The 17,850-nt window shown below is 50.7% G+C and overlaps 1 protein-coding gene across 2 annotated transcripts in view; it reads right to left on the bottom strand.

Moving 5' to 3' along the window:
- The window catches only part of LOC140390030 (unconventional myosin-VIIa-like), a 172,919-nt gene that overhangs the window by 61,565 nt on the left and 93,504 nt on the right, over positions 1 to 17,850 (bottom strand). For both annotated transcript variants that reach the window (XM_072474873.1, XM_072474874.1), the window contains exons 13-16: positions 16,581 to 16,750; positions 14,486 to 14,667; positions 12,958 to 13,076; positions 12,652 to 12,809 (exon numbers count right to left, since the gene is read on the bottom strand). In XM_072474873.1, coding sequence (XP_072330974.1) covers positions 12,652 to 12,809; positions 12,958 to 13,076; positions 14,486 to 14,667; positions 16,581 to 16,750 — 629 coding nt within the window. The remainder of the gene's footprint in view (positions 1 to 12,651; positions 12,810 to 12,957; positions 13,077 to 14,485; positions 14,668 to 16,580; positions 16,751 to 17,850) is intronic.

The raw sequence follows: 17,850 nt of genomic DNA, 5'->3' as shown, positions 1-17,850 counted from the left end.
AGGCCATAGGAAGAAGAACCGATTAGGTCACATAAATATGTTGAAAAAAATACCATTGTAGGGAAGAGGATAGGAAGAAACAAGTGTGTCAGGTCGTAGACATAGTGGAAGAGGACAGAGATGGGAAGAGTGAAGTAGGAAAAGTGGTCGATGTTGTGTTGGGTGCTCTGGATCCGTGGAACACATACAGGGGCGAAATTCTCCGGAAACGGCGCGATGTCCGCCGACTGGCGCCCAAAACGGCGCCAATCAGATGGGCATCGCGCCGCCCCAAAGGTGCGGAATGCTCCGCATCTTTGGGGGCCGAGCTCCAACATTGAGGGGCTAGGCCGGCGCCGGAGTAATTTCCGCCCCGCCAGCTGGCGGAAACGGCCTTTGTTGCCCCGCCAGCTGGTGCGGAAATGACATCCCCGGGCGGCGCATGCGCGGGAGCGTCTGCGGCCGCTGACAGTTTCCCACGCATGCGCAGTGGAGGGAGTCTCTTCCGCCTCCGCCATGGTGGAGACCGTGGCGGAGGCGGAAGGGAAAGAGTGCCCCCACGGCACAGGCCCGCCCGCGGATCGGTGGGCCCCGATCGCGGGCCAGGCCACCGTGGGGGCACCCCCCGGGGCCAGATCGCCCGCGACCCCCCCAGGACCCCAGAGCCCGCCCACGCCGCCTTGTCCCGCCGTTCAAAAGGTGGTTTAATCCACGCCGGCAGGACAGGCAATTTATCGGCGGGACTTCGGCCCATCCGGGCCGGAGAATCTAGCGGGGGGGCCCGCCAACCGGCGCGGCCCGATTCCCGCTCCCGCTGAATATCCGGTGCCGGAGACTTCGGCAACCAGCGGGGCGGGATTCACGGCAGCCCCCGGCAATTCTCCGACCCGGCGGGGGGTCGGAGAATGACGCCCCAGGTCACCAACACTTGAAATAGTGCAACACTATTTTATTGAATCATTAACTGTTGTAACATACTCTGACTGTGGGTTAACACGATACTAGTTTTAACTAAAGACCTTTGCCTTGTCCTGACCAGTCGATGCACTCAGCACATGGCGAATGTCTGTGCTGCAGGCTGTGAACTCTGTCCTCCTAGCTAACTGCAGCTCGAATGAGTGGGAACTCTGATGCCCCCTGTCTTTATAGTGCGTGTGCTCTAACTGGTGATTGGCTGCGGTGTTGTGTGTGTTGATTGGTCCCACTGTGTGTCCATCAGTGTGTGTCTGCACCATCATATACTGGTTATGACATCCCCCTTTTTATAACAGAATGTACCTGTGTGGCAATAAATAGTGTACGGTGAGAATGTCCCTGACTACGAGTGTGCAAAATATTTACAGGACTATGTACATGAGAACTAAGCTATTTACATGGGAAGGTTCCTGGTGCAGAAAAACAGTATGTCACAAGAATAATGAGATGAACATTATATACAAACCATGTAAACGATCAAACGGAAGAACAGATCAGAAAGTCCATAAGTCCACAAAGTTCACAAATTAAGTCTCTGAGGTGGGCGACGAATTCTGGTTGATCGCCTCAAGGGTGGGTCGGGAGCCGCCGGCTGAGGAGCGGGCTGGACTGCGTCAGAGTGAGGAGGATGCAGAGTGACCGGGATCTCTGCATTGTCCATGGCAGGGTCAGCAGGAGGGCGAGGCAACAGTGGAGGATCACGTAGCGAGCGCGGAACGAGACGAAGGGCACGTCGATTGCGGCGTAGAATGGAGCCATCCGGTAGACAAACCAGGAACGAGCGGGGAGCCACCTGCCGAAGGACCACAGCAGTTGCAGACCAGCCACCATCCGGAAGATGGATGCGGACGTTGTCATCTGGAGCCAGAGCAGGGAGATCAGCTGCACGGGAGTCATGAGCCGCCTTGTGCTGTGCACGAGCCAGCTGCATCCGGCGAAGGACCGGAACGTGGTCAAGGTCTGGGACATGAATGGACGGCACTGTCGTCCTCAGGGTGCGACCCATGAGCAACTGGGCTGGCGACAGGCCAGTGGACAGCGGGGCGGAGCGATAGGCCAGCAAGGCGAGGTAGAAATCAGACCCAGCATCGGCAGCCTTGCAGAGGAGCCCTTTGACTATGTGGACGCCCTTCTCCGCTTTGCCGTTGGATTGGGGGTACAGGAGACTGGATGTCACATGTGGAAAATTGTACCGCCTGGCAAAGTTGGACCATTCCTGGCTTGCGAAGCAGGGGCCATTGTCCAACATCACCGTGAGCGGGATGCCGTGTCGAGCAAAGGTGTCCTTACAGGCACGAATGACTGCCGACGATGTGATGTCGTGCAACTGTATCACCTCCGGGTAATTTGAAAAGTAGTCCACAATCAGGACATAGTCCCTACCCAGCGCGTGGAACAGGTCGGTGCCCACCTTGGTCCAAGGGGGCGTGACCAACTCATGGGGCTGTAGGGTCTCACGTGGTTGGGCCGGCTGGAAGCGCTGACGGGTGGGGCAGTTGAGCACTGTGTTGGCTATGTCCTCATTAATGTCGGGCCAGTACACTGCCTCTCTGGCCCGTCGGCGGCACTTTTCCACGCCAAGATGGCCCTCGTGTAGCTGTTCCAGGACGAGCTGGCGCATGCTATGTGGGATGACAATGCGGTCCAGTTTCAGAAGAACCCTGTCTACTACCGCCAGATCATCTCTGACGTTATAGAACTGAGGGTATTGGCCCTTGAGCCACCCGTCTGTTAGGTGGCGCATGACACGCTGTAGCAAAGGGTCAGCTGCCGTCTTGCGGCGAATTTGGACGAGGCGTTCATCCGTGGCAGGTAGATTGGAGGCCACGAAGGCCACATGAGCGTCAACCTGGCAGACGAATCCCGCTGGGTCATACGGAGTGTTGACTGCCCTGGAGAGAGCATCGGCAATGATGTGGTCTTTGCCTGGGGTGTATACCAGCTGGAAGTCATATCGCCGGAGCTTGAGAAGAATACGCTGGAGGCGAGGCGTCATGTCGTTCAAGTCTTTCTGTATTATATTGACCAGCGGGCGATGGTCGGTCTCGACGGTGAATTGGGGAAGTCCGTACACATAATCGTGAAACGTAACCACACCGGTCAGAAGGCCCAGGCACTCCTTTTCTATCTGCGCGTAGCGCTGTTCTGTGGGGGTCATGGCGCATGACGCATATGCAACGGGGGCCCATGGTGAGGCCTCATCGCGTTGCAGGAGCACTGCCCCAATGCCGGATTGGCTGGCATCGGTTGAAATTTTGGTCTCTTTTGCTGGATCAAAGAAAGCTAAGACCGGGGCCGTGGTGAGTTTGGTTTTGAGTTCTCTCCATTTGCGCTCGTGGGCAGGGAGCCATTGGAAGTCTGTCGTCTTCCTGACCAGGTTCCTGAGAGCCGTGGTATGAGAGGCGAGGTTAGGGATGAACTTCCCTAAAAAGTTGACTGTGCCCAGAAATTGGAGGACCGCCTTCTTGTCCTCTGGCGTTTTAATGGCTGTGATAGCAGCCACCTTGTCCCCATCCGGCCGCACACCCAACTGGGAGATGTGGTCCCCGAGGAACTTGAGTTCTGTCTGACCAAAAGAGCATTTGGCCCTGTTGAGGTGTAGGCCCTGCTCACGTATACGTTTGAACGCGCGCTGGAGGCGACTGACATGCTCCTGCGGGGTGGACCAAATGATTATGTCGTCGACATAGACGCGAACACCTTCAATGCCTTCCATCATTTGTTCCATGATCCTGTGGAACACTTCTGAAGCAGATATGATCCCAAACAGCATCCTGTTGTAACAATATCTGCCAAAGTGGGTATTAAATGTGCAAAGTTTCCTGCTGGATTTGTCGAGCTAGATTTGCCAGAATCCTTTTGAGGCGTCGAGTTTGGTAAAGAGCTTGGCGCGAGCCATCTCACATGTGAGCTCTTCGCGCTTGGGAATTGGATAATGCTCCCTCATGATATTGCGATTTAGATCCTTGGGATCAATGTAAATTCTCAATTCGCCGGAAGGCTTTTCCACACATACCATGGAACCGTGGCTCCGTGACTCTGGAGATCACTCCTTGGTCCTGGAGGTCCTGCAGCTGCTGTTGGAGGCGGTCCTTAAGGGGTGCTGGGACCCTGCGAGGTGCGTGCACCACAGGCGTGGTATGCTATTTCAATAAGATCTTGTAGGTTTATGGGAGCGTGCCCATGGCTTCGAAGACGTTGTGGTGCTGGTCGATGATGGCATCGAGTTGCGCCCTGAAGTCAGTGTCCTGAAAGGCAGACGTGTCATCAGGAGAGAGAGAGTGAACTCTCTGAACTAGGTTCAACAGCTTGCGTGCCTGCGCGCCAAGCAGGGAGGCTTTCGAGGAGCCCACAATTTCAAAAGGAACGATGGCTTTGCGTGACTGTGCATCACTTCAAGTTGGCACGAGCCGCTGGCATCAATGGCATTGCCATTATAATCCAATAGCTGGCAGGCTGATGGAAGGATGGCTGGCTTGACACGAAGGCTTTGGAAGTCAGACCGCACAATGAGATTGGCGGAGGCACCAGTGTCCAGGCAGGATCGTATTTCGGACCGTTGACCGTCAGGGTGGCACACCACTCATCGTCTGGATCGATGCTGTATACTGACAGCGGCTGGTGTCTTTGCTTCGGGGACAGCCTGTATTTTATCATAACACCGACTCGAAAAGGTGCCTTCGGGTCCTCGGTGTCACTGCTGTGTGGGAGGACCGCATCGGACTCAGTGACCGTGGGTTGAATTGCCCGGACATTCCTGCGAGGCTGGCTGAAGCGATATGAATTGGCAGGCTGAGCTGCTCGGCATAAGGCAGCATAGTGGCCACGTCTGCCACATCTTAGGCATTGTCGAGATTTGGCAGGGCATTGCAGTTTTAAATGGGCGGAGCCACAGTTGCCGCACGTTGTAGCATCAGCACGTTCGCTGCGCCACCGCGCATGCGCGGTGCGGTCGTGCATGGTGCACGCCTGCGCATTACGTTCTTCGACGTTGCCGTCCCGTCGTTTGGTGCGCACAAGCGCGGGAGTCCGCGAAAAGCGCGCGAAATGGCTGCCCTCATCCAGGCTGAGGCCCTGGAGTTGCTCAATCACTTGGACCCGTTCTGCCTCGTGGGGACCTTGCCGTGCTGTTTCAGCCCCTTGGATGTGGGAATACCGACTCGTGGCGTTTTCGAGTAAGACACAGGTCTCAACGGCGGCCGCTAGGGTGATCGGCTTTACTTTGAGGAGCTGCTGTCGTCGGGGGTCCGACTGAACACCGAAAACGATCAGGTCACGTATCATGGAATCGGAGGTGGGCCCGTAGCTGCAAGACTGCGTAAGGATGCGGAGGTGCGTGAGAAAGGATTGGAAAGGTTCAGCCTTAGCCTGCAAACGCTGTTGGAACACGTAGCGCTCGAAACTTTCATTCATCTCTATGCTGCAGTGACTGTCAAGCTTGAGGAGGACCGTCTTGAACTTTGTTTTATCTTCATCATCCGCAAAGGTGAGAGAATTGAAAATGTGGATGGCATGGTCTCCGGCCGTGGAGAGGAGGAGAGCAATCTTCCTGGTATCCGAGGTGTCCTCCCTGTCTGTGACTTCAAGGAAGAGCTGGAAGCGCTGTTTGAATATCTTCCAGTTGGCCCCTAGGTTGCCAGCGATGCGGAGCGGCGGCGGCGGGCAGATGTTGTCCATGTTGCAGGATGACGGAATGCTGGCGGAAGGCAGATCACTTGCAGGTAGGTCTAAGAAGTGCTAATATCTCTCAACTCCTGGTATCATGTTGTGTTGGGTGCTCTGGATCCGTGGAACACATACAGGTCACCAACACTTGAAATAGTGCAACACTATTTTATTGAATCATTAACTGTTGTAACATACTCTGACTGTGGGTTAACATGATGCTAGCTTTAGCTAAAGACCTTTGCCTTGTCCTAACCAGTCGATGCACTCAGCATATGGTGAATGTCTGTGCTGCAGGCTGTGAGCTCGGTCCTCCTAGCTAGCTTCAGCTCGAATGAGCGGGAACTCTGATGCTCTCTGTCTTTATAGTGCGTGTGCTCTAACTGGTGATTGGCTGCGGTGTTGTGTGCGTTGATTGGTCTTGATGTGTGTCCATCAGTGTGTGTGTCTGCACCATGATATACTGGTGTATATTATGACAGTCGACAGTTCACAGAATGACCCTCCTGTGGTACGACTAACAAATACGGACATCCTAGGATAATTAGAGACTGGGCTTGCCTATTTAGAAGAAGCACAGGGAAAATATCTAAAAAAGATACTGAAAAAATATGATCAGAATTGTAGGGTAACATCAGGGTGCACTACGTTAACTAATCATGATGTAGACATAGGAAACTACAAAGCAATAAAGCAACATCTGTTTCAACTGAACCCACGGAGACCGACTCAGTTAGAGGCGGAAATCCAGTGCATGTTGGATATGTTGCGGAAACAAGCGAGAACGTTGTGGTCCACAGTAGAGTTTGGGAGATTGAGGGCCACGTTAGTGGGCAAACCAGTGCTGGACATCTGGGATTTTTTACTCTTAAAATGGCTATGGATGCCAGTGACCTGGGGATGGGGACAGGGTTACTACAGGGCTACTACTGCAGGAATAGAGAGGTCAGTGGGATATTTTTCAAAAAACTTAAGTCCATGTCAAAGAACGTATTCCACCATTGAAAAGGAAGCTTCTAGCCCTTCAGCATTTTGAAGTACGTCTGACATGACAATAAACAAAGTTTAGTTTATACGTACCATAATCCGCTTGCGTTTATAGAAAAGTTAGAAATTTGGAACCCAATTGAGGCATACAAGATGATCAGAGGATTAGATAGGGTGAACAGTGAGAGCCTTTTTCCTCGGATGGTGATGGCTAGCACGAGGGGACATAGCTTTAAATTGAGGGGAGATAGTCAGAGATAGGTTCTTTACTCAGAGAGTAGTAAGGGCGTGGAATGCCCTGCCTGCAACAGTAGTGGACTCGCCAACATTAAGGGCATTCAAATGGTCATGGGATAAACATATGGATGGTAATGGAATAGTGTAGATGGGCTTTAGATTGATTTCACAGGTAGGCGCAACATCGAGGGCCGAAGGGCCTGTACTGCGCTGTAATGTTCTATGTTCAAGGTAATTCCGTTGGAGTTTATTATTACAATTCAATGTTAAAATTGTACATATTCGGACTTCCGGTGACGGCGGGCGGGAGGCAGCCGCACACTGGAGGGCTCCCATTCTGGAATGGAATTTTTGGGGTCTTAATGCCCGGTCCCAGGGGCAACAAAGGCTGCAAAAGCAGTAAGAAGGCATGTCCAAGTTGGGGAAAGAAACGGCCATGAAAAAAGTGGTTAATGGAAGACCGCTGGGGAGTGGAAAGGTCAGCACGGGGACTGCAAGGAAGGCGGAGGCTGGGGCACCAGGGGAGGCCACATTGCTCACGGCAGAAGAAATTACCAAGGTGATGGCCGTGGAACATGAAAATCAGTTCACAAAGCACATGGAAGCAATGAAGGAGGAGATGGGGGCGGTATTGAAAGTGCTGGTGGAGGAGGCGATTGCCCCGGTGAGGGTGGCGGTATCAAGCGCAGCGGCGGAGGTGCGGGAGCAAGGTAAGACACTGAAGGAAGTGGAAGAGGTATTATCGCAGCACAGTGATCAACTCACCTCGATGGGGAAGGAGCTGCGGAGGGTGATAGAGACCAACAAGGGTCTGCGAGCCAAAATGGAAGACCTGGAAAACAGATCTAGGCGGCAGAATCTGAGGATCGTGGGTCTGGCCGAAGGGGTGGAAGGCCCGAGGTCGACGGTGTATTTTGCCACGATGTTGGCAGAGCTATTGGGGTAGGGGGACGATCCCTCTCGATACGAACTGGATCGGTCTCATAGGTCGTGGAGGCCTATAGCAAGGCGAGTGAGCCGCCAAGAGTAGTAACTCTGTGTTTCCGTAGGTATAGCGTGAAGGAGAAGGTCCTGTGCTGGGCAAAGCAGAAGCGGGAGGTGCAGTGGGCTGGAGCTGGTATACTTATATACCAAGACTTTATGGTGGAGCTGGCGAGGTGACGGGCGGCCTTCAGCCGGGTGAAGAAGGCACTGTACAACAGCAAGGAGCAATGCAGCATAGTGTATCCAGCTAAGTTGAGGGTGACCTACAAATCCAAGGACTTTTATTTTGGGATGGCGGAAGCGGCAGAGGGGTTTGCGAATGCAGAAGGACTGTGGCAGAATTGAGAATTGGGACTGAGAGCGGGTCTTGTATCGATGTAGCCTCATGTAACTTTATTTTCTCACTGTGTGTTGGTGTATGTACTAAATGAGTCGACGGCTGTATATTTGGATAAGGGAGGAGTTGGTACTTTCATTTGCAATGATGGTTCTTTGGGCCTTGGGTGTGTATGTTGGGGTTGTGTGCTGAAGGGGATTTCTTTGTTTTTCCTGGGACCGGGCAAGGGGAAGGAGACCCGGGCGGGGGCATCCACCCTGGCCGGTTTAAGTGGGCCAGTGAACGGGAGTGAGGTGGGGGGGGGGGGCTGCAGCCATCGGAGCCTGGTAAAACAGTTTTCGGTGAGTCTAGCCGGCGTGAAAAGTTGGGGGAAGGAACCGAGGTTGGGGGGAGGAGTTTACAAGAGGAAGTGGAGGGGAGGAATTTGTCTGTGTGGGGGGGGGGGGTCTACAATTCATGGGTGTCATTCACAGTACTCTTTCGGGGATTGGATGGCGTTGAATATTTGGTGGGGGGGGTGGGGGGGGGGGGGGGGTGGACTATATATGTCAATGGTGACCATAGGCGATTCCTGATACCTTTTTCTTTTTTTTTTCCTTGGGAGGTTTTGCTTTATTCGAGGCTCATATCGTTATGCGGGCCATTGCTTGGGGAGTGGTTAGGGTTAGGGAGGATAGGATCATTGTTGTTAATAAGGGGATTGACATTGTATTCGTTACCGTTTACTGTTTGTTGGTGGGGTGTAAATCTTGAAGAAAATGTGTAAATCTTGAAAAAAATGTGAAAATGGAGAATAAAAATATATATATTTTTAAAATTGTACATGTCCCCAGAAGGGATAATGTGATGGCGGATGCTTTGTCGCAGGTTTAAGGGCTGAGTAGTTACCAATGTAGGAACTGGGGGAGACACACACACCAATATAATGAGAAAGGATAAATGGATGCATGTTAGTGATTTAGGGCTTGTTGACCTCATAATGAAACGTCCGTGCCCTGATGTTTCATTCCTTTTAGGGAAATGAAATGAAATGAAAATCGCTTATTGTCACAAGTAGGCTTCAAATGAAGTTACTGTGAAACGCCCCTAGTCGTCACATTCCAGCGCCTGTTCGGGGAGGCTGGTACGGGAATTGAACCGTGCTGCTGGCCTGCTTTCAAAGCCAGCGACTTAGCCCTGTTGTGCTAAACAGGTATATAAGGGGCCCTCCCTATTGATTCCCTTATTTTCCATTTCTTTTATTTTCTCATTATCGGTTTGATCTGTGGACATTTAATGGACATGTACTTTTAAGTCGAGCAGAGGAAGTGAAGAACTCAAAAGTAGCAAAATAATACACTATGCTTTGAAGATTTACATTTTGAACAGAAAACCCGGACACCTGAGAGATTTGGTTCGATTAGTTAGCTGGTGGCCAATGGAATGGCCAAAGGCCGTATTCTGCCTGGCGACAGACAGTGATTGGGTTCAGGCAGGTGGGGTTTTTAAAGAGGACCCAGAGAGACACACCTGGACGCGGAGAGAAGAAGCTGTGAGTTGCTCTCTCTCTCTCTCCAAAAGGTTTGCTGCCTGTTGTTTCTGAATCTGCAGAGACGTTTTGAGATCCTGATGAATCTACAGTGAAAACCATAACAAATTGAAAGCAAAGACATCCAACTGGAGGCCTAGACCGACAATCTAACTGGAAGACGTCCATCTGAAACAGAGACTTTTATCTTTCGTATTATTCTTTTTTACACCCCTCTGTGTTTGTCTGTCGTGTGCGTGTGTGCATATAGAGGGTGAGGCAAGTTAAAGAAGGGGGGTTAGGAATTAGATAATAGTTAGCCAGTTGTACTTGCTGTCTATTTAATTATAGTTATTGTTATTAATAAAAAAATAATTGTGTTTAAATTTACAAACCTGGGGCGAAATTCTCCGGAAACGGCGCGATGTCCGCCGACTGGCACCCAAAACGGCGCAAATCAGATGGGCATCGCGCCGCCCCAAAGGTGCGGAATGCTCCGCATCTTTGGGGGCCGAGCCCCAACCTTAAGCGGCTAGGTCGGCGCCGGACGAATTTCCGCCCCGCCAGCTGGCGGAAAAGGCCTTTGGTGCCCCGCCAGATGGCGCGGAAATGACATCTCCGGGTGGCGCATGCGCGGGAGCGTCAGCGGCCGCTGAAGGCATTCCCGCGCATGCGCAGTGGAGGGAGTCTCTTCTGCCTCCGCTATGGTGGAGACCATGGCGGAGGCGGAAGGGAAAGAGTGCCCCCACGGCACAGGCCCGCCCGCGGATCGGTGGGCCCCGATCGCGGGCCAGGCCACCGTGGGGGCACCCCCCCGGGGCCAGATCGCCCCGCGCCCCCCCCCAGGACCACGGAGCCCGACCATGCCGCCTTGTCCCGCCGGTAAAGTAGGTGGTTTAATCTACGCCGGCGGGACAGGCATTTTAGCGGCAGGACTTCGGCCCATCCGGGCCGGAGAATCGCGCGGGGGGGCCCGCCAACCGGCGCGGCCCGATTCCCGCCCCCGCCGAATATCCGGTGCCGGAGACTTCGGCAACCGGCGGGGGCGGGATTCACGCCAGCCCCCGCCGATTCTCCGACCCGGCGGGGGGTCAGAGAATCTCGCCCCTGGTGACTGTCATTATTAGGCAGCCAAAGACCAAAGACTTCAGGTATTTTCTAGAAATGAATAGTTAATTTCAATTGTGCTATGACTCCGCAACAAGTGGGGCTGGAATTTACAACGCACAAGCCCAGGGTATCATAACACTTCCTTAATAATGAATTCTAACAACTTCCCAACGACAGATGTCAAACTCCCTGGTCTATAGTTGTCTACTTTCTGCCTTCCTCCCTTTTAAAATAAACGTGCTACATTAGCATTTCTCCAATCCACTGGAACCTTTTCCCAAATCCATGTTTCTCTCTCCTCAGACGCTGAGTGTTTCAAGCGTTTTCTATTTTGTTTTTTGACAATCCAAAGGGTTGAGGAGCAGCTGATAGTGATGTCACTGCTGATGTAACTATGATGCAATATCACGTGATGAAGTAATTTAGATCGGGTGGAAAACAGAAGTACAACCTCATGTCACGTTACTGAGCTGTACATAGATCCACAAATAAACTAGAATGGTTTTTATAAATAACAGGCTAGGGTAGCATTCTTAGGGTAACAAGTTAACCCTAAAGGAACCCCTTCTAGAACCCAAACACAAGGCGAAATAGATATGTCCCAAAATATCTTGGGGTTAAACGGCCCTCTGTTAGTGCAAGATTCCCTCAGCGCTGATATTGTTCTAGTCAAGGGAGCGCTCGAAATGGGGGAGTGGGGAGAGTATGGACCTTGGCAATCTTCGACTGTAGAGATGTTCTGATGTCAAGAAGTTTGTGATCTACCATCCAGTACGAGAAGAGGTGAAAAGGATTTTGGGGAACCAGACTGAGAAATAGAGAATTTCAGCTGGATTGAGATCTGTATCCCATTGATGGTAGCTGGTCCCATCCAGGGAGACTGAGTGTTCTCAGACTGGCTCCTCATTGTTTTCTGTCTTGATCAATTTGTTTATTGGGGTTTCAAAGAGGTCTACTTGGAATCAGGTTAGAATATTTGTATTTATATTTTATATCTGATGTTTTACATGTGGGCTGCATACCAGCCTGTGTTTACACAGCCAGGGCTGTGCGCTTGCCTGTGTTCACACAGACTGGGCTGTATATTAGCCTGTGTTCACACAGACTGGACTGTATGTCAGCCCGTGATCACGCAGATTGGGCTGTATGTCAGCCCGTGATCACACAGACTGGGCTGTATATCAACCGTGTTCAGAGAGACTGGGCTGTACATCAGCCGTGTTCACACAGACTGGGCTGTATATCAGCTCGTGTTCACACAGACTGGGCTGTATCTCAGCTCGTGTTCACACAGACTGGGCTGTATATCAGCCCGTGTTCATACAGACTGGGCTGTATATCAGCCCGTGTTCACACAGACTGGGCTGTACATTAGCCGTGTTCACACAGACTGGGCTGTATATCAGCCCAGTTCACATAGACTGAGCTGTACATTAGCCGTGTTCACACAAGACTGGGCTGTATATCAGCCCGTGTTCACACAGACTGAGCTGTACATTAGCCGTGTTCACACAGACTGGGCTGTATATCAGCCCGTGTTCACACAGACTGAGTTGTACATTAGCCGTGTTCACACAGACTGGGCTGCACATCAGCCGTGTTCACACAGACTGGGCTGTATATCAGCTCGTGTTCACACAGACTGGGCTGTACATGAGCCGTGTTCACACAGACTAGGCTGTATATCAGCCCATGTTCACACAGAATGAGCCACAATCCCATGCACTTGCAGAGCTCGCATAGACACAATGGGCTGAATGTGATCCTAACCCTAAGGCTAATTTATACAGAGCTCTGTCAGTGGTCTCCGTGTTCTCTGATGTGGTGAAGGTAGATGGGGAGCTCTTTCACTGTCAGAGTAAAAGGATATCAGTGAAAGCCTGGCAGGCCACAACCACCATCTCTGTACTCGCGCTGACTCTCTTCAGTAAAGGCTGTCTCAGAGGTTCCCTCGAGCAGGCCCAGATCCGATCCTTCACACGAGCCTTCGGAAGCACCACTTTGCACATTGATTCCTTGGCTGGGGGCCTGGTTAGAGAAGAGAAGAAGAAAGAGGCTAACGCCTGCGACAAAGGATGGTTCAGAGTTCAGATTTCGGCCTGGCCTGCAACATGCAAGATTTAATGAGGGGAAAATCAGGAGACGAAAGGGGACAATCCCATTGAGTCAGATTAACCTGAAATGGTCATAGGAAAACTCCTCCAGTGTGTAGGCCTTGATTTTCACCTCTGGCTCCTTCACCTGGGCATTCTGGGATGCTTGGCGTCGCTGGTCAGGTGACATGAGTATCAAGGTCTGTCAGCAAAACAAGAACAGGATGTCAAAACTGGCTCTTTGCAATCACACAACTCTGGGGAAAGGTTTCAGATGTTGGCACAGTTAACAGATTACTAAACTGCTCAGAGAGAATAATTCTATCATGGTTTCCTGTTCCCAAACAGAGGCACTTTCTGATCATTCTGACCTGACAACGCATTTGACATTTAGGCAGACTGGCGGCAGGAATAGGAGGGAAGTTAAAGCTTGAGAGGCTCTGAACAGCAGCCGGCAGAGTCATAATCAAACACTCACCCATCTGATCCTATAGGGTAAACATGCCAGTGGTGTTAGCTCTCTTCATTCATTCTTTACACTGAATGAAGATAACTTCCACTCACTTTCTGCACTCAGCCCAGAGGAAAAAGTGCCTGTGTCGCTGGCAGAATGTCCATCTCATCAAAACTGTACCGGATAGTCACCTCAATAATGATTGCCATAACAAGAGGGAGAGCACTTTATTCCATAATTGGGGGGTGGGGGTACACTGAATCCCGTAACGGAGGGAAGGTGCTCGGTCCCGTAACGGGGGAGCATTTAATTTTGTAACATAGAGGGGTGCACAGTCCCGTAACGGGGGAGCATTTGGTTCTGTAATGTGTTGGGGCGGGGGTCCTGTAATGAGGGTGCATTCAATTCTGTAACGGGGTACTCAGTCCTGTCGTGGAGGTGAGGGCGCTTGATCCCATAACGGAGGACAGGGAGCATTCAGTCATGTATCTGGGGAGCGCTTGATCCCATAATGGGGGAGCATCGGTCCCATAATGGGGGGGGCACTCAGTCCCATAATGGTGGAATACTCGGTCCCATAATGATGGAGGAAACCCCTGGTCCCAGAATTGGAGGAAGCAAGCAGTCTTGTAATAGGAAGGAGCACTTTGTGTTGTAATGGGAGGAGTGCTCTGTACTGCAATGGAAAGAAGTACTGGCTCTGTAATAGGAGGGAGATGTGTCATGTAATGTGGGGCATGTTGGTCTCATAATGAGAGTACTTCTGTAATAGGTGGAGCGTTCAGATCGGCAATGAACACTCGGTTGTCTATTGAAAAGAAAGCACTGAGTCCTTTAATGGGGGAAGCGTCGAGTCCTGTAAATGGGAGGCAGCATTGACTCCTGTAATGGGAGGAATCATTAGGTCCTGTGATGAGAGGAAGCATTGAATCCTACAATGGGAGGAAGCGTCGAGTCCTGTAATTTGAGGAAGCATCAAGTCCAATAATGGGAGGAAGCTCAGTCTGCAAAGGAGGAGCACACAGCCTGTAATAGGAAGTATGTGTCATCCCGTAATGTGGACTTATTCCTGTAAACTCTTACCATCATGCAATGGTGATCCATCTCGCAATGGAATAAACCAGTCATGGTGCCAGTCTAATTATAAATCTACATACCATCACCTCCGATGGCGGCTTCACAAGAGTCGGAACAATGTAGACGGATTCCAGTGAGAGGCTTCCTATCTTAGCAGTGCGTTCATTTTGTCCTTGAATCCAGCCGTAATCCTGAATAATCTCCTCATTTTTAATCAATTTTATCAAATCACCCTTCTCATATTTTAGGAATATGGGGTCATCTGAAATGGCAAAATGAGTGGCAAATTAATGACTGCACAAGAAACCCAGGCTGCAATGGAGACCGTGTCAGATTATAGAGACAAGTTAGATCCTAGAGGCTGTAACTGAGACAATTTAGATTCAAGAGGTTGTAATGGAGACACGTTAGATTATAGAGGCTATAACAGAGACTAGTTAGATTCTGGAGCCTGTAACGGAGACCAGGTAGATTTTAGACGTTGTAAAGGAGACAAGTTAGATTTATAGAGGCTGTAACAGAGATCGAGTTGATTATAGAGACTATAATGGAGACCACATTAGATTATAGAGACTATAACAGCGACAAGTTAAATTATAGAGGCTGTAACAGAGACCAAGTTAGATTATAGACACTGTAATGGAGACCAAACTAGTTTCTAGAGACTGTAATGGAGAAAAGTTAAATTATGGAGGCTGTAAGGGAGACAAGTTAGATTCTAGAGGCTGTAACAGAGACCAACCTAGTTTACAGAGATTGTAATGGAGACAAGTTAGATTATAGAGGCTGTAACAGAGACAAGTTATATTACAGAGGCTGTAATGGAGACAAATTAGATTACAGAGCCTGTGATGAAGATTGAGTTAGATTATAGAGACTGTAATGGAGACCACAAGATTCTAGACTGTAGGGACAGACACAGCACAGAGGACAGTTAGATTCAGAGACAAAGGGCGGGATTCTCCACTCCCGTGCCGAAGTGGCCGCGCCATCGTGAACGCCGTCGAGATTCACGACGGCGCAAAAAGGCCCCGATCCCGACCGATTCAGGCCCTGACAATGGGCCAGGATCGGGGCCGCGTTATCTACACGTGCCAGGCCTTGTACAGGCGTAGATGACGCGGCCGGCGCCGCATAACGGGCGTCATCCGCGCATGCACGGGTTGGCCGGCGCCAATCCGCGCATGCGTGGTTGCCGCCCTCTCTAAGTCCGCCCCGCAAGAAGATGTCTGACGGATCTTGCGGGGCCGCGGAAGGAAGGAGGTCCTCCTTCAGAGAGGACGGCCCGACCATCGGTGGGCACCGATCGCGGGCCACCCCACATTTGAGGTACCCCCCCGGTGCAGGATCCTCCCACAAGTCCCGAAACACGTGCTGTTAGGTGAATTGGACATTCTGAACTCTCCCTCTGTGTACCCGAACAGGCGCTAGAGTGTGGCGACCAGGGGCTTTTCACAATAACTTCATTGCAGTGTTAATGTAAGCCCATTTGTGACACTAATAAAGATTTTTATTATTATTAGCTACGGAGGTGGAGAAAGGAGAGGGAGGGATTGAAAAACAGGGAATAGCTGTGGAAGGCAGAGAGAATAAATGACATCAAAAATAGCAAATTGGCTGTAAACACTTTGGGACAGCCTAAGATTGTGAAGTGTGCTATCGAAATGAGAGTCCTTTTTGTGTGCAGGATTATCTATTGTCTTTGTCTCTGAGTCTAACTGTCCTCTCTGCTGTGTCTTGCCCTTCTTCAAAGCAACACGGTGGGATAATTTACAGTCTCCTGAGAGGGTAAATAGGGGCCTGGTTGATGTTTTACCTGAAAGTCCGCACCTCCCACCGTGCAACCCTTCTTGGTCAGCCAAGATTGTGCATTCACGTTTCTGGGACTTAAATCTACAACCTCTGGACTCAGAGGCAAGACCGCTACTAACGGAGCCACAGCTGGCATTCTATCTGGACGCACCTGCCCACATTTAGGTGGCCACTGCCAGTAATGGTGCCAGAAGCCGATTCGGTCCCACTAGTGGGTTTGGGTCTCGGAGCCATTTGCCGCTTCTGTCTGCCTTGAGTGGCAATGGAAAACCAACTCTATCACAGGTGGGATATTCGCCTGCACTGCCTATTCGCCTGCACTGTCGTGGAAATGCAAGTAAGGTGGCGGGTGGCTCCGTGTACCTTGTTCGGAGTTGCTGTGCAGTGTTACTGCATACTCCGATCTCATCTTCAAACCATTCAGGAACATGACTATCAGATCAGCAATGTCTTCAGCATATCCTGATGTCAGGGTGTACGTCTCCCCCTGTAGGGTGGTCACTGTGACACTCTGGCCATACAGCTTCGAAGCCCTGCGTGGGAAGACATACATCAACGAAAAAATACAAAACGCACAAACGAAATGCAAAACCAAACCACAATCATCATACTAGCACAGCAACAAATTGCTAGAGGCAGGAATTTCTCAAACCAGGACGATCACCAGATGCCCCCGTCACCCTGTTTCCAACCCAATTATAATTACCCAACTTAACTCCCTCGGAACCTTGTTTGCCAATCTTTGCCATGCTCTCCCCAACTTCAAGCTTAATTTGACCTCCTTCTTAACCATTTATGGCTTCACCCTTGCCGGCTGGCACTCAATCTCTGGCCTCCACTTATTCTCCAAGGTGTCATTAAGTATTCATCTGTCTCACCATCACCATTTGACTGGTTAGAACCTCTTCAATTAGGGCGGCATGGTGACGGAGTTGTTAGTACTGCTGCCTGCGGCACTGAGGACCCGGGTTCGATCCTGTGTGGAGCTTGCACATTCTCCCCGTGCCTGCATGGGTTTCACCCCCACAACACAAAGAACTAAGGGCTGGTTTAGCTCAGTGGGCTAGACAGCTGGTTTGTGATGCAGAGCAAGGCCAGCAGTTCGGCTTCAATTCCCGTACTAGCTTACCTGAACAGGTGCCGGAATGTGGCGACTAGGGGCTTTTCACTGTAACTTCATACTTGTGACAATAAAAGGTTATTATTATTATGTGCAGGTTAGGTGGATTGGCCACACTAAATTGCCCTTTAATTGGAAAAAAAAAAAATTGGGTCCTCTAAATTTATTTTTAAAAAGAATCTCTCCAATTGAATTTTCAACTCTCCTTTAGCATTAGGTTCAGCTGCTCAAAAATCACCATTTGACCCCCCACAAGAGAGATTGATGGCCCTCCTACTCTCTGACATTTCTACAGGTTGAAATTCTCCTTGATTGTCTGTTTCTGTGCCACCGCCTAACTTCTGCCCAATTTCTAAGCCTGATTGACCTTGAGCTACACCACAAACTGTCCTAACACCAACCCAGACTGCTGTTTAAGGTGAGGAGAGAGGTACTGAGTGGAGAGATTTAGCAGGCAAATTCCAGGGTCGAGGGTTATGGTGACTGAAGCTTTTAGCACCGATGATGGAGTAG

Source organism: Scyliorhinus torazame, chromosome 14, assembly GCF_047496885.1.
Source record: "Scyliorhinus torazame isolate Kashiwa2021f chromosome 14, sScyTor2.1, whole genome shotgun sequence".
Taxonomy (NCBI): Eukaryota; Metazoa; Chordata; class Chondrichthyes; order Carcharhiniformes; family Scyliorhinidae; genus Scyliorhinus; species Scyliorhinus torazame.
Note: the sequence above shows the minus strand (reverse complement) of the source record. Positions and strands in the feature narration are given on the sequence as shown.